The sequence below is a fragment of the Cydia pomonella genome, chromosome 8 (assembly GCF_033807575.1).
Source record: "Cydia pomonella isolate Wapato2018A chromosome 8, ilCydPomo1, whole genome shotgun sequence".
In the NCBI taxonomy this organism is placed as follows: domain Eukaryota; kingdom Metazoa; phylum Arthropoda; class Insecta; order Lepidoptera; family Tortricidae; genus Cydia; species Cydia pomonella.
The window spans coordinates 14,092,694-14,113,962 of record NC_084710.1 but is presented as its reverse complement, the minus strand read 5'-3'; the positions used below and the strand labels follow the sequence as shown (position 1 = coordinate 14,113,962).

The 21,269-nt window shown below is 38.3% G+C and overlaps 2 protein-coding genes across 5 annotated transcripts in view; both read right to left on the bottom strand.

Moving 5' to 3' along the window:
• LOC133520638 (atherin) overlaps nucleotides 1-21,269 on the bottom strand; it is a 229,496-nt gene that overhangs the window by 188,948 nt on the left and 19,279 nt on the right. The window lies entirely within an intron of this gene.
• Nucleotides 762-5,014, bottom strand: LOC133520636 (uncharacterized). Of its 2 annotated transcripts, none has more exons than XR_009799785.1 (2): nucleotides 1,702-5,014; nucleotides 762-1,091 (listed from the first exon to the last, which is right to left on the bottom strand). XR_009799785.1 is itself a non-coding variant. In XM_061855175.1 (2 exons), the coding sequence occupies exons 1-2, from the start codon at nucleotides 4,671-4,673 to the stop codon at nucleotides 1,072-1,074; spliced, it is 1,035 nt and encodes a 344-aa protein (XP_061711159.1). In that variant the 5' UTR covers nucleotides 4,674-5,014; the 3' UTR covers nucleotides 762-1,071. The 2 variants fall into 2 exon arrangements, 1 of the variants encoding a protein (XP_061711159.1); XM_061855175.1 differs by having other exon boundaries at nucleotides 3,659-5,014.

Here is a 21,269-nt window from a genome sequence, read left to right as displayed (position 1 = left end):
ACAAAATCAGCTTGGTGGCCAAGCTTGTATCTGCTTCTAAATCCTGACCGCTAGCATGAGGTGCGTAAGTCGCGCACGAGAACGTAACTCATGCTAGTAGGTTTTTGAAGATAGAAGCATACAGCAAACTATAACCATTTAAAACTAGTGGCTCTGTGAGCTGTAGACCCCGCGATAAGCTTCATAAGCATAAAAAATACTTACTTCGTTAAGTCACAGCGTCACATCACAGCGAACCCACATTGGTCTTAAGTACCATAGACCCCAAAGTCTTTTATGCCAATTTCCACCATTTTAAACATTTTCCAAAAACGAAACGACAGTAAAATCTATTTAAATTAAAAGTAAAAGTATAAAAAATTCGCGAGAATTGGTGGAGAAATGCGACCTGACGAACATCCGGACATACGAAAGCATTCTTGCCCAATCTGAAACTGTGAAAATTCTTATATAATTAACTTGAAATTGGTACTATATGTATTAGCAAAAATAAGGCATTTTGACGCGTCCCGGTAATATTTATTGAGCCTGGCATACAACCGAACTGGTACAAAAAACTATTTTTAGCAAAAATTTTTTAGATTTATGTATATTCATTATATTGGTAATAAATAATTACATGTCAATATTTAAAATACAATTGTAAATATATATAAAGACACATAATTGTGATCGTTCCGTACACCTTTATTCACGGAATCCATTTTTGGTGGGTATTCGGGCGAGGAGACCAGGTTCGTCGAAATAAAAGTTGTTCCGAATAGCTTTTCAACGTATAATCAACTTCAGTATTAAATTACACTTGTAACACAGTATTTGATGAGATTAATTACGATTAGAATTAATATGGCGTTCCACCGTAGCACGTGAGGCGCGAGCGCAACATGGCGACCTTCAAATCCCAACTGTCAGTCCCAATCAGCATGGCCGCCACCCCAGCGCTCGGTGTTACGTCACTTTGACAGGTCTAACGTTTCGTTCAGAAATCGAACAGACGACACTAGCGTCATCAAGCCAATTCTCTTGATGCGCCGTCACGGCCAACCCTGACCGTCGTACGCCCTCGTGCGATTAGTCACCCAATGGAGCATCTGCAAAAAAAAGGGTAAAGCTTCAACATCTGTTCGCTCGACCACTCCTGACTGATAAGACGAATGCGTGGTTCATAAGTCGCTAATGTCAAACTCAGGCGTGGTAAGCCTGCTTACACAAATTTATGATCATCTCAGAACCGACTTAAGCTCTTAGGTGTGGACCGGGCGCTCACGGCCCTTTCGACCAACCTACTCTTACTTACTAAGTAGCCCGGGCATTCTCAGGCCCTTTCGACTGACACACATCAACACATGGCGTGAACCGGGCGTACTGGGCCCCTTCGAACAGCCTACCCTAACCTGCGGCGTAGACCGGGCATGCTAGGCCCCTTCGACTAGCCACCATCATCATGAAGCATGGACCGGGCGTTTGCAGCCCTTCCGACCAGCCTTGAAAACACACTCGTGACGCGGACCAGGCATCTAAAGCCTCTTCGACCGGCCATTACCAACACTGACAAGATTGTGGCACAGGCATACACGGCCTTTTCTGCCAGTACCAACACCAATGGCCCATATTCGGCAACTTACTACTGACTAACCTGAATACAGAATATAAGTTATGTACAAGATCCTAATAAAGACTACTCAATTTTATTGGACTTACTTTTATTTGCGCGCTCTTCCTTGTTAAAGATGACTAATCGATCTTCGTTATCTGAATCAGAGAGGGTGTTTGAGCCAGCAGTCATGGTGCTATCACTAAACACCGAGAGTGTATCACTGTCGCTATCGTCATGGTCTACTTGTTCCCTATTAACCGCCGTCTCGGCCTCCTCATTGTCTATTAAATTATTAGCAATTTCAACCAAACCCTCAAAACCCTTCGGCACTAAACGCAGATTTTCGTGCGAATATTTGTAGACACGATTACCACCAGTGATAGCCCTCAACTCATATCTGTCGTTTTCTAGTACTTTCATGATAACAAAGGGTCCGCGAAATTTTCTGGATAACTTAGTTTGATTTCGCTCACTACACTTTATAAAGACGTAATCTCCTTTCGAAAATGCTTTTACTTGAGCCCTACCACGATTAAAACGTTTGACATCAGCTAGGGCTGCTTTTTGGATACTAGGTACGCGCGGCTTCATCTCGAATTTCGTTTAAGTTAGCGCGTTGGGGAGGCTTTATATTGGGACAGGTTTTAGAGAGGCCTAGTGGTTGGGTGCTTATGCCAAACATAAGTTCAGTTGGGGTATATCCTGTTGTTCTTGAACGTGTACTGTTCAGTGCTAGTTGCACGTTGTCAAGCTCTTCTCGCCACACCTTATTGGAATCATTTTCTATAATGGTAAGGAGACTTTTTAAGGTGCGCATGATACGCTCAACCTGACCATTAGCCCGAGAAGAGCCGGTCGCTATCAGGTGCAGTTCAATGTTGTGCTCGTTGCAAAATTCTTTAAAACTCGAACTAATGTAGCACCGCCCCTGATCAGCTATGACTCTTTTCGGTGCTCCAAATAATGAGACAGCCTTCCGCAAGGCTCTCACGGCACACGCCGCATCTAGGGACTGAGTATACTCGAGTAAAACGTATTTTGTAAAACTGTCGATAATGACTGACGCGTATTCTTTTCGATCGCAGTTTGCCCGTGAGATCGATGTGTATAGTGTGCCAGGGTACCGATATCTTAGGGATGGGGTGCATTCTTACTTGTTGAGCTCCTGATGGTCCTTTGGAGGCTTTGCACACTATACACGAATCGACGAACTTGCGGACATTTTTTGCCATTTGTGGAAACCAGTACTGCTCATAAATCTTGTCTAGAGTTTTGTCATATCCTAAATGTTTAATTTCACAGTGAACATGATTAATAAGAGTCCAAAATAAGTGATAGTGGGACAATAGGCAACCAAGAACTCATCTTATTACGTTCAACCTTCCTGTAGAGGATTCCATCACGTACGTCGTAAGTATGAGCTAAGCCTTCTGGAAGCTGATTATTTATATGCTTACTTATTAGGTCCTGAATTTCGAGGTCACGTTTCTGTTCTACTTGAAGCCAGCTATCATGAAGTTCGACAAAGTTAACCGCTTTGCAGCGAGTGTTTCCACCCTTATTAAACTCGCAAGTGTCATTAGCCGTCGTCGGTGAAGCAGGGAGAGGGTTTCGGGACAAGTAGTCAGCTATACTTTTTCAAGATGTCTAATAACGCTTCTTTTTCCGCGCCTACTAGATCCGTATCGATCTCGCCTAGATCAAAGACTCGTGTACTACTACACAGATTTGCTTCTTTACGGATAGAGAACCTAAGGCAATCACTATCGATTTCGGCATAAATACCCAGTGCTAATACATCTCTGCCTATTATAATTGGTTCCGGCATCACATGGTCTGGCACGACATGAAATAGAAGGGGTAGGGTGATATCTTGAACTACCACCGTGCTCATGATTTGTTCAGTACAGCTAATATTATCTCTTATTCCTACTAGACAGAAAGGGTCGTTATGCTTTGTGCCGGTCAGCCTATCTTTAAAATTACATTTGATCAATGAGCAGGCAGCACCTGTATCAAAAAGGAATGAAATAACCTCACCAGACGATGTCGACAGGGTACCTCTGGCTGACCGCCGCTCGCAGATGTGAACCTCCTTGCGTGCAATCGTCTCACTCGCTGGTTTCTTCTTTCCGTCGGGGCAAGTGGTGCTGATGTGTCCCGGCTTTCCACAGGTGAAGCAGATCTTCTCTTTTTCTTTGTCTGGTATCTTTGTGGCCTCCTTTGGTTTTATGGAATCGCGGCGCTTGCGGCAGTCTTCAATTTTATGTCCTCGATTTCCACAAAAGTGACAGGTGCAAGAAAAGCGCGTGTCCATCGCGCTATTTGGACGAGTCTTCTTTGAGTCCACTTCGTTGGTTTCATGGTCATCGTGGCGTCTCTTGAGTGATATACCGCCCAGGATTCTGCAAAGCTGGGCTCTTGTTGAAATCACGTGCGAGTTCAAGTCTCTGCGGATTAAAGGGTCTTTCTGCGACAGAACCGAAATAGCAAATCCTGTGACGACTTCTTCATTCATATCCACCTTTGGAACACGTTCAATAAGATTCCATAGACGCACAGCTGCTTCCGTAGCGGATTCCTTGCTTCCTATTTGAAACTTAAGGATATCATCAAAATAGTCCTGCATTAGCATCTGACGGTTAAATCTAGCAAGCAATGTTTCTTTTATACGGGGCCATGTTAAGTCATCAACCTTTAGTGAGGTGAGGCATTTAGCGGCGCGTCCCTTTAGAGCATGTGTAAGAGCAAGCAGTAGCTCAGGCCCGGCCAGATTACGGCTATTAACTACGAATTCGGTCACGTTGCACCAACCTTGTATGTCTGCGTCGGTTTCGTCCGGGTCAAACTTGACAAACTTTGCCTGAGCATGGACTGAAGGTGTATTCTGTGTTGCCGCGAGTAGGCGAGATAAAAGTGTTTCCATGTTGCCAAAAAAATTTGCACTTCCGTTGTCCGTCCTTGGGGGGTCGACGGTTACGTTATTGGTCCCCTGAATATCAGGCCCTCGGCATCCCACTTCTGATAAAGACACATAATTGTGATCGTTCCGTACACCTTTATTCACGGAATCCATTTTTGGTGGGTATTCGGGCGAGGAGACCAGGTTCGTCGAAATAAAAGTTGTTCCGAATAGCTTTTCAACGTATAATCAACTTCAGTATTAAATTACACTTGTAACACAGTATTTGATGAGATTAATTACGATTAGAATTAATATGGCGTTCCACCGTAGCACGTGAGGCGCGAGCGCAACATGGCGACCTTCAAATCCCAACTGTCAGTCCCAATCAGCATGGCCGCCACCCCAGCGCTCGGTGTTACGTCACTTTGACAGGTCTAACGTTTCGTTCAGAAATCGAACAGACGACACTAGCGTCATCAAGCCAATTCTCTTGATGCGCCGTCATATATAATAAATTCGTTGTCCGGTCCGATCGAAATTCGAACGTCTGTTACAGCATTTAGGCAGCACGTTTCATTTCACCCGCTGTCGCCGCTGGTATTTATTATCTATAAGATAAATGCGCGAGAAATATTCAGGTGCAGACCGGAATGAATAAATGCAAAAGGTTTGGCACAAAATGTGCTGTGTTGAAACTTGTCATAATTCTTAGTGGGAACTGGTACAATATATTGCCTACCTTAGCAGCTGGGCTTGTAGCTTTAAATTGAAAATGCATGTACACTATGTACAGCATCCCTGCATACAAATATGTATGTAGGGGTGCTAAGCTTACAGTTTTTCTCATTGTACCTATGAGTGATGTGCCTTTGAAAAACAAAGTAAAACTTTCTACTGTCCTATAAAGTTGAGAATAATTAAGCCCACGAGCATATATGTAGGTAAAAAAGGTGTAATAAACAATATTGTGCATGTGCAATAACATAGTTGAAACGCAAATTGTACACAAATACACGACAAAGATGCAAATAACATGCATGCTTCCGAGCATAGAATATCCGGCCAGATGAGATAGTTCGAGGAGATATTGCGTTGCGAGCTCTTTGAACTAGCCCCTGGATACCCACAGAGCCATAAAGCGATGTGTTCTGTCTATAGGTATTACATTCTTGTAGCTACTAAAATTTTACAGTTTATGCATTTTTTTAATACTTCGTCGGTGGCAAACAAGCATGAAGCATACGGCCCGCTTGATGGTAAGCAATCTCCGTAGCCTATGTACGCCTGCAACTCCAGAGGAGTTACACATGCGATTGAAATCAAAATAACAAACCGGGCAAAATTTCAAGGTAAACAGACTTGCAAAAAAGTGTGTGTTACAGTGGACTTACATCCTAATGCTGGACTTAGTCATCATTCATGGAACTATGTAAGTATGGAGAACAATGGGTGACTGCCTGTAGAATAAAATAAAAGTCATGTGATTTTTTTCACACGGCATATATCTGATATATATATCCCCATTAGGTACATCATAACATCGTTTGTTTAAGAAATTAATGTTCTCATCAAAAGATGCAATAACAAATGCAGTACATTCACACGAAAACATTTACATTATATAATCACAATTCAAAAGCAATGTTCATTGCCAGTGTATTTTGTTTGTTTATTTCGTTCATGAAGATGAAATACGGAAAGATGAAAGCAGCTAAATCAAGACGAATAAGAAAAGAAAATCGGACGGATGCCCTTACTCCAGGGACGTCCGTAAGTTTCATGCTCGACTTAATTCGGCTCATATGTGAGACGTGCGGTATTGTAATACCTACATAATGTGTTAACCAAGGCACTACTTTATAAAGCAATAAATGCTAATTCTCATTATACATATTTAAATAAGGAATATCAATGCGATTGACATGATGTATTTGATTAATTAGACTTATGCCTAGAACTTTTATTTGCAACTTTACAATACAGTTTAAGTAACCTTTATGCATTAAACATCATCTTTAAAAACTTTTCACCCAAGTGTAATTACAACATTATATCCCACCTATTAAAATACCTAAGTAAAAAAATGGTGATTCTTCTATCTTAGGAGAGAAAATATTTTTCCAAACAAAGTTGATGAACGGCTTCCATTTTAAAAGGTCAATTAAAAATTTATTAGAGTTGTAAGTTCTCTTCCGATCTGGATAACGGATTAAAAATTTATTATAGCTATTAGTTAAGAAGTGTTAGATGCCGGCCAACAATTGTTAGTTTAACATGGATTTTCTAAAACAAACGAAGCAAAGATGGAAGATAAAATACAAGATAAAACTGGGCCTACATGACAATTCCCTTTTTCACCATTATGATTAGCTTCTCTACATCATCGTCCACAATGATCTTATTGGATCTAGCACAAAAACCATGAGTTTTTCCGGTTACGCTACTAAATGGCTCCATTTCAGAGGAAAGACAAATTTAGGGTTGACACTAGACATATAAATAGATCCGTATCCATTCTCAATAATTCAAATTAGTATTTTGAAAAAGATCATTTATTTTGTTATAGTACGTATTTAAGACACCCTTTGAAAAAAACAGTACACTGGCCTACAAAATTGGTGATTACTTTAGTTATTAACCTTTTGAACGCTTTCTCACTCACATCAAAATATGCCACATTTTGATGTGAGTGAGAAAGCGCCAACATCTCAACTAGTGAGAAACGAATTTAAACCTTATCTTTTTTTATACCACAGCGGTGGCAAGCAAGCATACGGCCCGCTTGATGGTAAGCAGTCACCGTAGCCTATGGACGCCTGCAACTCCAGATGCGCGTTGCCGACCCTTTAAAAATCTGTACACTCCTTTTTCGAAGAACCTCATACTGTAGACCCTCGGGAAAACCTCGGCAGGTAGCTCATTCCACAACCGGAGCGTGCGCGGGAGGAAGTTCCTCTTAAACCGCACTGTGCGTGACCATTTAGGTTCTAGGGTGTGAGGATGAACACCCTGCCGACGGCGGGCGGTGCGGTGATAGAAAGTAGCCGTGGGCATCATGTCAAACAATTCTTCAGAGCACAGCCCATTGTACAAGCGGTAGAACACACATAAGGAGGCAAAATCTCTCCTTAGACTTAAAGGTTCAATACCGCTTGTGAGTTTGGGATCGATCGTCGACGATTCGTACAGCACGTCTTTGAACTGAGTCGAAGGGCCCAAGCTGGCATCCAGGTGCTCCTGCCCAAAGGTGACAGCAATACTCCATATGGGCTCTGACTTGCGATTTATAAAGTAGCAGTCTTTGCCCTGGAGTAAAGTATCGCTTTGCTTTATTCAGCACACCGAGTTTTTTAGACGCCAACGCAGCCTTCCCTGCCAGATGACTACGGAATTGGACGTCACTGGAGATGTTGACACCGAGGATCCCAATACTCCCTGACATGGTAAGGGCTGTGCCTTGAAACTGTGGGACCACAGTAAATGGGGTTTTCTTAGCGGTAAACGCGCAAACTTGTGTCTTTGTGGGGTTGAACCGGACTAAATTATCCCGACCCCACACCGAAACTCTGGATAGAGTGCTCTCAATATCCGACACAAGGTTTTCACGGCTCTCCAGCACCTCAAAACGAGGGATGTTAGCGCGGCCTGTGTAAAAGGCATCCCCAGTGCTATCGTCCGCATAGCAATGAATATCGCCGATAGACAACATGTCATTGATCTGCAGCAATTTAAACCTTATCTCAGGCAATAGCTATTTAGTTCAGTTATTTGTGAGCACCTTGGCCGATCCGATATTATATCTGATGGCGACTGTACCACCTAACTCTAAGGTATGTCTTCAGTTGCGAGGGACTAAATGTATTTTGATAAGTAAAAATGTAACACTTAAACTATCTTATGTACCTACCTATAAGTTTGATCCAAAATAACTTACTTTCATCTAGAAAACCAGCACGCAGCACCCACCCACCCACACAAATTAAGAATATAATTTAATTTTTTTTTAAACCTATTAGGTTTTCTACCTACACAACCTAACCTTCCCGATAATGGTTACCCAGCGCACAGCGTGCGTGCCGTAACCAGAAGTTACAGTCACGGGACCATAACGATAACGTTATACGCTATGCGTAATCCGAGGCTACAAAGCTTCTTAATCTTAGCCGTTGCAGTTTTATTTCATTATCATTAAATAATTTTAAAGAAAATATTAAAAACCCGATAGCTAAGAAGAAATAACCATAAAACAACACATCGTCGTATATACATACATACTCGAAACATAGGTACTCGAAAACCAAAAGGCGGTAAGACGGTAAGGCGTGTGAATTTATATCCCTAAGAAATGGAAAGTATATAATGGCTTTCATAAAAGCTTAGGCTGGCCAAAGTAGAATACAGGTCCCTTTAAATTGCAACAAGGAAAGCGAAAGATTAGAAAGACATACATAAACTCGAAAATGCTCCTTTCTTCTTCTGTTCTTTCCTATTCGGGCAAAATTTATTTAACTCAAATGAGGAAGCAACAGACACGGTTATAGGAACTATCGGGTCAAGTAAAATCAGCATCTTGAATTTGAGTGGTTACATTATTCCAAAGATGTTTTACTACGACGTACGATTACAAAACTCCTTTCTTATAGCTTTTCGCAAAAAATACATACTGATGTAGTCATCTTGTGATGTGGATACTTGGCTTTAAAAGCAATCGACAAAACTAAGTACCTCCTTTACAACTTTTAATTAAAAAAATCTTCCCACTCCGAACGCGATTGGAACTTTTCGATTTTCTTACCCAATAATTTTATGTCCGCTCGCAACTTAAATGGTTCTCCGGACATTAACTGCAGAACGTGGGCAACTGAATTATATTAGCCGTGCTTAATGGTTTTATTTTAGGGTTAAATTGGAATTAACGCAGATAAAGATGTTTTTAAAAACGAGATTTTTACTGTCGGTTTACAGTGCGAGATTTATACTTGTGTAATGTGGAACATGATTCACGTGCTTAATGTTTTGGAAATCAAAGATATCCTAGAAGGTAAGGTGCATTGGACTGACTTCGAACGCGGGGTAATTTTGAAGGTGACAATTTATATCTACTAAATAAGAAGCACTGTAGCAACAATAAGCAAGATGCCTTGGTAAGCATAGCAATAGCATAAGAGAAGCACTTCATTTTTTTCACTGCTAGTTTTATAGGTATAATTATTATTTGGCATTTTCAAAATTACCCCGCTTTCGGAATTATCCCAATGCCTTACTTTTGACAGGTACTATTGATCAAATATCTTACATTTTAAGTTTATGTATTTGAAAACATTCCTCAGGTATAACTTTGATGTTTCAACACTAGTATAGTGATATGATAAGATGTGAGGGGACAGTTTTCCAACTTTTATTTAGCAATCGAACTAGATGAATACTGATTCGATTTTTATAGTACATAATGTATGAAAACACAGCAGTGTTTTCTGTAGATAACTAGACCGAGCGCTGCTAATTACAGAAGAGTATTTTCGCAGCATCTGTCAACTTAAAAAGTTACTGGACATAAAATTTAATTTACAATTTTACTGCGTGCTTATCCGATATTAAAGCAAAGCTAAAACATATAAAACATTTATTTTTACATTTTCTAACCCGACATGCAAGTAATTAAGTTTTATTGTACTCCATTCACTCCTTTCAAACCTATTGATAAAGCCAATAGCATAACTAATTAGGTACTAGTAATTTCTTTATATGCGACGATAACATCGATTGTTATTAAGAAGGTCCTTTGGTTCCGGCACCTAAAATTCATTCAATTGGTATTATGATAACAGTTACCTATATCCGCAATCCGATTTTTTTTTTTCTTCGAATATTTCTCTTATAGGTAGTGCTTTCGTCACGACTGCGACTAACAACAATGTAATCATTTATAAAATGTTTAACCTTGTTAGTCGATATCTACTGATCAAGGATATGTCTCCTACTCTGAGAAAAGCAATATGCGATTATAGAGCGTCAATAATGTTGTAAACGTCTATCCTATGTCTATGGTATGCCGAAACACTTTCAGACTTGAACCACACATATATCACAGTAGATTAACAAACAGTATTATATGTTAAATAATTCTAAAAAAGCGCTTACCGCATTCAAAAAAGAAAAAGCTACAACGGTCTTGAGAATATAAATTTTATATAAAGATGTCAATAACAATGAAAAAATCAACGATGGTTAACTCTGGCCAACGTGAGACATCTGGCCAACGGCCCAAACAATATACATTTCACAACTATATACGTTTCACAATAAAAAAAGGAAAAAATATTAACATTTAAGTCTTAAAAATAGTTATAATAGGTATCTAGTTTTACAAGGAGGCAAAGTTCTAGTGTCACGCTTACGGTTAGCAAATAATGTAAACAAATTTTCTTACATTATTTGCAAATAAATAAGTATTTATTTGTTTAGTTGCATTATTTGTAATTTCTATGCAAATCCACTTTAGTTCACTTTAATCTTTGGAGAAAGATTACTGGTTTCTACTTTATATATACCTAATGTGCACGCATACATATCACCTAGCAAGGAATTTTGACAATGAATGCTATAACCAAAGTTGCCATTACTCAAGTCAGTATCTTGTGTTTTTCTACAAGAGAAAAATACGGCTCTTTAAGTAGAGACGTTATAGTAAATTACGACGTTTTTACCGAGGTACTGTTTGTGGAGTTTCCCAGATAAAAGGTTGCTCATAAAAATACTACACACACACACACACTCCTCGTCATCTGTCGCGAGGCTTTCCGATTGCACAAGTGTAAGGCCTGAGTGGACGCTCGAGTTGGGCGTGCAGCGGGGCGGAGCGTGCGGCGTGCATGTTAAACAAATGCAAACGTATTGGAGCGTCCTTAGTGCACGCTGCTCAAATCATTTGTGAGCCCGACGTCACGCTGCACGCCCCGCCGAATGCTCCGCTTCGAGCGTCCACTCAGACCTTACACTAAAAGACCAAAAGTTGCGCTCTAGTTAAGAATTGGTGCAACACAAATTTTACGCACTCGATCTAAATCTGGCCTCCGCCTCCGACCCAAATAGGAAATCGATCGTCACGTTTTTTAATAAGAGTTTGCATCATACCACCAGTACCCCTAGTGTAAATTTTGTCGATAGTGAAACGTGACGTACGCGTTTGTTTTGTATGGGTTTTTGAACAGCGCGCCAAGCGGGACGTTTTGGAAAGTCAAAAATCTCATACAAAATGACACTTAACGCAAACGCGTACGTCACGTTTCGCTGTCGAAAATATTTACACTAGGGGTACAGTTTACTTATTATTCATACCAAATCTACAATACTACACCGCAAATTACATTTCCAATTGAAATGTTCCCGGTTAACTAGGTTATGAGGTTATGAAAATGCTACAATACGTGTATGATCCCATTCATTGGCGAACTCCAATTACTGTTTGAATCAATAAAACGAAAAATAGGTCAAAATTAACGCCAGAGGCGACTGTTATTGAGTAAACAACGTTTGAAATAAAATAGAAATTGGGCATTCTTCAATTCATAAGCAGGTCCTTGGTCTATTTAAAACAAGATTGGTAGTATAAAGGTTGATTCACGCTAGAACGGCCCGGGTCTGGGGCAACCAACACTTCGTTTTCTATAACAGGTGACCGGTGATCACGTGATGATTTCTATAAGCAACGAAATGTCGGATGCCTCGGCCCGGACCCAGGCCGTTCTAACATGAGTAATCCTTAAGTTGTGTCCTTTGATGACACATTTGAAACAGAACAAGTAATACAATTACGATGTATAATATAATCTCAGTAGCATTACGTAATAGGTACCCTATTAAAATTGACATGTGTTTAACCAGGAGGCCGATTCTGAATTTAATGTTGTTATGATACAACCTGACGATCGCTCACATCAAGTTTGTATCATAATAAGATGAAAACATTTTCTAATTTATTACCATAATATGTATGTCAATCGCCGCATGCAGCTAAAGCAAAAAATCTCGTTTCAGGTATTACGGGAGGGAAAAATAACATGAAAGTTCCCCATTAATCAAGTTTACGTCGCCTAGATAAGAAAAAGCCGAAAGACATCGCGTTATGAATGTACAGAATATTAAAAAAAAGTCACTTGACAAGTTCATTTTGCCAGTTCTTCATGTAAATAAGTATGGGATAAAAATAACTTTTTTATAATAAGCACCTACACAATATGGGTAAAACAGACAGCCCTATGTCACAGATTATATAATAGTTCTTACGAACAGATACTTATCTCTCAAAGAAAACACAAATACCTACCGTTTTAATACATGCACAAAAATACAATGGAGTGACCCTCAACGCGCCGCTCCCCGCACCGCACCGCGCGCACCGGCGCAACACTAGGGTTGCCAACGCTTAGAAATAATTTTACAAATAAGTACCTACTTTAACTATAGATTCTATAAAAGATATCTACCTACATAAGTAGGTACGAATAAAAGTTTTAATGGTCAAAATAGCATTAGAACTTGCCATAACTATGAGCAAGATAACTTAGATAAGTAAGTAAATAGGTAAGTAAATATTCTTTATTGTGCACCAAACAGTTAAAAATACACCGAAAGCGAAATACGAGCTTAAGATTACCTATTCTTACCTAAGAACAGGCGGTCTTATCGCTAAAAAGCGATCTCTTCCAGACAACCAAGACGAGATAAGTTGCACGCAGTATTTACGCCGTTTTATAAATAAACATACATCGTATATCGTAATTAAAATAATAACAATAGATGTACTTAAGTATATTGAGAATGTCTACTTACTTTACCTATCTATCGGAAGAGCAAAGACGATATTTTTTATTAGTTTTGTTGTTTTTGCATCTATCCACACTACAAGCTGTGTTATTTATTCGTGACGAAGATATTCCTTTCGCATACATTTTGGCATATTCGAACGCGCGGCGAACGGCGTGCGTACGTGAGCGCGTGTGACAACCAACTGGCTTGCTTTTGTACCGTGAACAGGACGAGATTCGTAGGTATATATCCGAGCTCGCGCGGAGAGTTCCATAGGCCTGCCCATGTGTAAAGCGTGCATGGAAGAAGAGGAAACAACAAAACACATTCTCCTAGACTGCAAAATGTAGAATACAGGAGCAAATACCTAGGGACTCCGTGCACACTAAACGAGATAGTTAGCAACCTGAAAGCTTTGCTAGGCTTCGTGGAGGAGCTGGGGTGGTTAAGGTAGCGCTACCTCGATTTTACGCAAAATAGGCACGGCACAATGATTGTCGATTTGCGGAAAATGCCCAGAAGCACTAAGGGACAAAGGTCACTACTAGAAGTAACTATGTTTAAATCGATTAGCAAGATTTTATTACATTGTTAGTTTTTAGATTTAATAACATTGTTACAAGTGAATTTAATATATCTAAGTCTGATAATAACTATTAAATTATGCATTTAAAAAAAACGCCTACACTACGCTATATGCCAACAAAAACCATTTTATGCCAAAGAAAAATTTTTTGGAAAAGAGCTGATAGTCTTCAAACTGCTAGATCGATTTCTATGAAACATATCTAAAAGCCACCACAGGAAAACTCGCTTTCATGGATTCAAAGAATTTACATGCATTATTGCATTAATACATGCAGATCATATAGGTACAAAAAAAAATCCAGTGTATTCAGTCTTCGTGCAGACATACAAACATTACAGAGGAGCACATTCTAACATCAAATCATAAAGCAATACAAAAATGAATTAAGAATAATATATATTATAATATATAATGAGTAAAAAATAAGAAAATGTCAATGAAAAATAATTTGTATATAAAATAAAAAATAAATAAAAAATGCAAAGTAAGTTATTCAAATAATCCTTAATACTACAAAAGCACGTAAAAAAACACATCACAATCGATCCATCCGTTAATGAGCTACGATAACACAGACAGACAGATATTAGACACCCCTCTTTTTGCGTCGCGTCGGGGATTAAAAACGGAGGTGAATCAACTTTTAATACCGCTTTATAACTCGAATTTAAACTCTATATAACTTCCGAAATAATGAGCATAAAATTACATAGACTGTATTTAATAGAGTCTGACATCCAGTATCAAAACGGATATAAACTGAGATATTACCCCACAATTTACCTGTGGAAATGTGATGGCAGATGTAATAAAGACTAAGTAGCCGTTTACAGAGTTAATTAACTAAATTAGCCTAAGGGTCGCGAAGCCTTGGGCTCACAATTAAACGGATTCATTTACTTCACCCGCAAACTTGATTATGTCAGCATATTTACTTGCCTAGCTTGCTATTTGGTCTGATGATTCGATTATAACTGAAGTTTCAACAACATCATAGAGAATATTTTATAATATCCGTAATATTGTTTCAATTCTGTTTAGCGTAACTATATAAATATATAAATTCAAAACATAACTTATATAATATATAAGTTAAATATTGAATAATTCTTTCGGTATTCATTTCACTCAAATGTGTTGTCAGTGTCCAAGGTCCACTAATGATCATGTTTAGCTTTCCTAAGATTTTCTCCTCTGGATCAAACAGAAAATTGTAGTACGTATAAAAGTTCTACGGAATATGTTTAGGTTGGTAATAGTTATCAAGATAGTTATAGCTACCTGAAATTCTGTATAAAGAAAAAACTGCAATACAAACGACATTCGCGAGGTTTCCCCGGCATTTTGCCACGGCTCATGGGAGCTTGGGGTCCGCTTGGCTACTAATCCCCAGAGAATTGGCATAGCAATAGTTTTTATGAAAGCCACTGCCACCGGACCTTCCAACCCAGAGGGTAGACTAGGCATTATTGGGATTAGTCCGGTTTCCTTAAACCGAAACCTCATTCGGTTCTCGTATGTTTCTTTTATCCTAATGAATGTTTTAATTATACGGAATTTTGACTCTTAGAGACTCTATATATCTCTAAGGATAATTTGGTAAAAATCATTTAGGTCTAACATTTAGAGATATTTACACCTCTAAATAATGTTAGAATTTTTGTTTTGTACTTATCTGTGTTTTTTTATTATTACTATTTTAGTTTTTTTTATTTTTATTCGACATTTAGAGACTACACATCTCTAAGTAATAATAATATTTTACTTCCTTTTTATTTAAACAATAATACTTTGGTTTGCATTAATATTTTCAATGAATTGTATTTTATAATTGTTGATGTGCTTGTTTTTGCTTGTATGTAAATTCCATGTTGACGTGTAAAAGTGCCCTTGTGGCCTATTTGCTGAATAAATGTTGAAGTTGAAGAAAAGTGACTGGTAAATATCAAATGATATTTCCTACAAAGGTTCCGAAAAACTCATTGCTACGAACCAGGGTTTGAACCCGCGACCTCCGGATAGCAAGGCGCGCGGTCTTATTGCCAGGCCACCGGCGCTCTCAAACGACAATAAATCTCATAGGTATATATTCTAAAATGTAATTTTTATAGAAATTTCATATCTCATCAAATAGAAAATGGACATACGAACTATAAATCATCCTGTCTAACAAGAAATGGAACGCTCTGGGCTCTGACAGTTATTCTATTTGAGAATCCGAAGCTTTAATAACGCGTTATTTTCGTTTCATCTTAGACAAAGACCAGTAAATAATAAACAGTCAAACTCATATAAAAATCATCACCACAATCAAAATTTAAACAAAATCCTAGTTTTGCTCTGCTTAGTGTAAGATTACTGCAGTAGGCCCGCTAATAAATAATAATAAAAGAATTTTATTTCGGATATAAATCCATGGTTGTAATCTAATACGGCCGCTGTTATTGATGTGGCCGATGTGCTCAAAGATCGCTATAGGATCATTCGGTATATAGTTATAATGTTGAATAACGCATTAATTTTCAATGTCTATCTGTTTTATCACGGAGCTAGTAAGAATAATGCCGCAATAGAGAGCTTTATAATTAAATAATCTTCTTCTTCTTCTTCCTAGCGTTTGTCCCGGCTTATTGCCACGGCTCTTGGGAGCCTGGGGTCTGCTTGGCAACTTATCCCGAGAATTGGCGTAGGCACTAGTTTTTACGAAAGCGACTGCCATCTGACCTTTCAACCCAGAGGGGAAAGTAGGACTTATTGGGATTAGTCCGGTTTCTCACAAATAAATGCCCTTACATTCTATGCATTCTAACCCAGGACCATCAGCTTCATAGGAGGGTCACTACCCATTAGGCCAAACAGTTCGTCATAATTGTTGTAGATGTCACTAAAGTCTATCTATTTTATCACTCCTGTTATTTCTAGGCGCCATTTACAACAATCCCAACGCGGCTGTTTAATGTGAGTGACAGTCTTTTTTAATTACTTATCTTTGTCCGAGGGAAATAAAAGTAAACATAGTATGTTCAGGATTCTGAATCTTAGCTGCATCTCTCCCTAGGGAGCAAACCCGTTTTACTACCGAATAAACTGCGATGTTGGGATTTTTACAGCTTCTTTCGGAATATTTTTCATGTGCTTATATTTTAACGGATGTTGGTAAATACTCGTAAAAAGGTAGCGAGCGGAGTTATACTTGGTTTGAAATAAAATTCTTTATTTCTTTTGTTCGTACGGGAAAAGTTAACTAAGCTTCTAGCCACATATTCCGCGCCCGCAAATGTGATATTCTGTTTATAGAAGAATAGAACAAAAGGGATGAAATACCTGATATCATTTGCGTTTATGACTTTCTCGGCCCGTTTTCAGCGCTAACAATATATTTCCAATTTAATACATTAATAGCACAGTGCACGCTCTGTAACTTATAAATAAATAATTCATCAAATAAATGTTATACCTAAATAGGAATACCTAGATTATTTTCAAATCGAGAGTAAAATGACACCTTTTAGGTAAGTAATATCCATCCATCCTCGACTTCGTCGTCTCTTACCATCAGGGTGCCTAGCCAAGATGTCAATAGTTGATAATCGCAACTTAAAAAATGTATTTCGACTTTTCGTAGAATGTAACATCTGTCATTCCGATACATTTTGCGTTTGCCTAGGCCCGGAAGTGAGATCGAGGTTAAATGTGTACCTTTTTGAAGTGAAAACTTCTTTAGCGGGGCTGTGCACTTTTAGTGATGGGAAAAAATGTTAAACTCGCGTGACGTGATTGACGTGACCGTCAATCGCGTCAGGTCACGGGATCGTCAGATTGAAAATTCGTAAGACGGACACGTGACATTATGGTGAGGTGCAAATTAAATGTCATCGAAGCCTGGTTACTTTTGAAAAATCGTCTCATTCAAGTGTGACATTTTATTTTCTTCATAATCAAAGTGCTGTCATAACGGTTAAAGAGGTTCAATCTTTGTTAATTGTGTTGTATTGTATCTTTGTGGTGTTGGGTGTCCATGATTGTAGAGTCTGGCTACCGAAATATTACACAAGTTTTTGGCGGGACATAAAAAAAAATCTTAGGTTGGTCGGCTTTGTGAAGTGGGAATTATAGTTTTGATACTAGAACATATTTTTTATTTTCTGTGCACACGACGTAAGGTACCTAAGGAAATCAGTTAAATATACGTTGCCGTGCACTCAAAGTCATAATTTCTACCACTATGTAAAATACAAAGACATATATAGACATGTTTCGCCAAGATATTTTTATATAATTTATATTGTTAAATCAAATTACTACTAACCAGTCACTTCACTCCACAGATTTCTTCTAAATATTGGTTTTCAGTTACTCGTTACGTTCCAATATTTGGATTATATTGATATTTTCCAGAACTTCTAGTTTATCCGTTTCTTTACACAATTGTCCTGTTCATGAGATTCAGGTATTAATAAATGCACGTACTTAATTAAAGTTATAGGCAAATGTTAGAACTAGTACTTAAAGTATCAAGATAGTAAAAACCAACCTACTAAATTGTTTACGACTTGTAAACATAGCAGTTTTTCGTTATATAACGCTTCACGTCAACTTCGCACATTGTCGTAATTATTTATGAGCTTAAATAATAGTTTGGGGACCCCACTCGGTATAGTCATTGTTAATATTATTTAAAATAAACCCCTTAAAACCGCGAACAATTTTAATGAATGACATAAATTGACAACAGCCTTTAGGTTTGTTTTAAATCATAGACAATTGGTGATACATTAAGGAACAATCTGTCAACAATATTTGGCTAGCCAGACTAAATACATAAATAGAATAGAATAGATACATAAATTTTTCCTTACCAAAAACTTAAATAACAGAAAAGAAGCGTGATTGTTTTATTTAATATGATGGTGAACGATTCATTAACATTTACTTTTGCTGATTGTGTAGGCTGTAGTCCTGCTCACGTCTCATGAATTACTCTGTATATCTTATACCTTTAAACGAGCAATTCTTGTATATATATAACGAAACGGCTCTAACGATTTCGCTCAAATTTGGTATAATGGGGGTTTTTGGGGGTATACAATCTATCTAGATTATTCTTATGTTTGGGAAAACGCGTGTTTTCGAGTTTTCATGCGTTTTTCTTTCGACGCAGAATATGGTCGCTAATTTCGTGGTGCCGGCCACTGTCCGTCTGGTCCAGCGGGTTAAGACGCGGACTGCTAATATAAACGAATGTTACGGGTTCGAATCTCGTCCGGTGACTAACTTTTTTTTTATATGTTCAAGTTTATATATAATTTTTTATTGTTTTAGACAAGTTTAATTTAGTAAAAAAATGTAGTTAAGATTATCACCTATACACCACCATATTACAATAAATAGTTATAACCGAGCAAAGCTCGGTCGCCCAGGTACTATATATATATATATATATATACAAGAATTGCTCGTTTAAAGGTATAAGATATATATATTGCTGTGATCTCGGAAACGGCTCTAACAATTTCGCTGAAATTTGGTATATGGGGGTTTTTGGGGGTATACAATTTATCTAGATTATTCTTATGTTTGGGAAAACGCGTGTTTTCGAGTTTTCATGCGTTTTTCTTTCGACGCAGAATATGGTCGCTAATTTCGTGTTGCCGACCACTGTCCGTCTGGTTCAACAGGTTAAGACGCGGACTGCTAAACGAGTGTTACGGGTTCGAATTTCGCCCGGTGACTAACTTTAGTTTTTTTTATATGTTCAAGTTTAAGTATATATAATTTTTTAATTTTTATTGTTTTAGACAAGTTTAATTTAGTAAAAAAATGTAGTTAAGATTATCACCTATACAATACACCATCATATTACAATAAATAGTTATAACCGAGCAAAGCTCGGTCGCCCAGGTATGTTATATATTAACACTGAAATTCGCATTTCAAAATATCTTCCACACTCAAATTTATTTACGTAGGTATAATAGATAATTATCTCTTTTTATAAAACTGCTACTCAATTTCTCCAAAATATCAAAAATGCACAACGTTAATATTTCTAGTTTTCACTTCTGCCGGCACTCCCGGAGTGCAACCCGTTGTTTTTTTTTTTATTACCTGTATGTCAAAAATACAAACTTATGGACGATGAATCTGGGAACAATTTCTAACAACATTAATAAATAATAAAAAGACTTGTTATCTATCTCGTCTGTTAATATATGTACGTAAATAGCCTATGGACCTATATGTATGCATTTTATTTCACTAAATTGATGATGACCTACAGTTAATTAAAACAATATCAAAGTTGCTCAGTACGACCTAAACGTTAACGGGTTTAAGTAAGTAATTGCTTTACGTTCAGATACATACTGTATATTCTACTTGGCCTAACACTGTACCCCTAGTGTACATTTATTCGATAGCGAAACGTGACGTACGAGTTTGCGTTAAGTCTCATTTAGTATGGGATTTTGAGTTTCCAAAACGTTCCGCTTGGCGCGCTGTATCTAAATGCCATACAAAATGAGACTTAACGCAAACGCGTACGTCACGTTCCGCTATCGAATACATTTACACTAGGGGCTCTGAACTGAACCCACTGAATTACCGGCAGGTTAGCCCTGACGCGAAGGCTATTTATTTTATAGCTATTCTAAAAAAGCCTGTCTTATTATTTATTTATGAGATGAAGATTATGTAGATTACGATACACTGATCTATTATTAATTGCGTAAGTACAGGGATTCGAAAACTTTTTAATACAGTAGCCCTAGTGTAAATAAATTCGATTTCCAAACGTGACGTACGCGTTTGCGTTTAGTCTCATTTTGTATTGGATTTCGAAAGAGCGCGCCAAGCGGGACGTTTTGGAAACTCAAAATCCTATACAAAATGAGACTTAACGCAAACGCGTTCGTCACGTTATGATGTCGATCAAAGTTACACTAGGGGTACTGATCCTTTTACGTGAATAATTACAGAAAAAAGTGGATCAATATGGTTACTGAGTGGGACCCACAGATCACAACAGGTGGTGCAAGCCAGGGTGGAAGACCGAAAAAGTGATGACAGGAAAAATTGGACGTGGAAAATACAAACGTCAGGGGTCGAGTGGAGGAAACGAGGGGAAGCCGTTCCCCAGCAGTGGGATACCAAAAAGCTAATAAAAAAGGGTTTAAACTCGTTTATAATCATTTGGAGAGAGGTATTGTGAATGTCATCTCGCTTAGTGTGGTAGGGCACAGCACAGAAGATGTCATTCCAGATCTAGAGCAGAGCCCAACTGGGGAAGTACATCCACCTTACAGAAAACCGCAGCCAAATAACACTAGACCGGTGAGTAAGGTTTCCAGTGCTCAACGATGGTGCGGAGT

Excerpts from the sequence above, each read along its gene's own strand:
- LOC133520636 (XM_061855175.1), bottom strand. The coding sequence starts at position 4,673 with ATGGATTCCGTGAATAAAGGTGTACGGAACGATCACAATTATGTGTCT. Across the intron at positions 1,092-3,658 it reads CGAGCGGCGGTCAGCCAGAG|ATGCTCCATTGGGTGACTAA; the intron begins GTACCCTGTCGA and ends TTTTTTTTGCAG.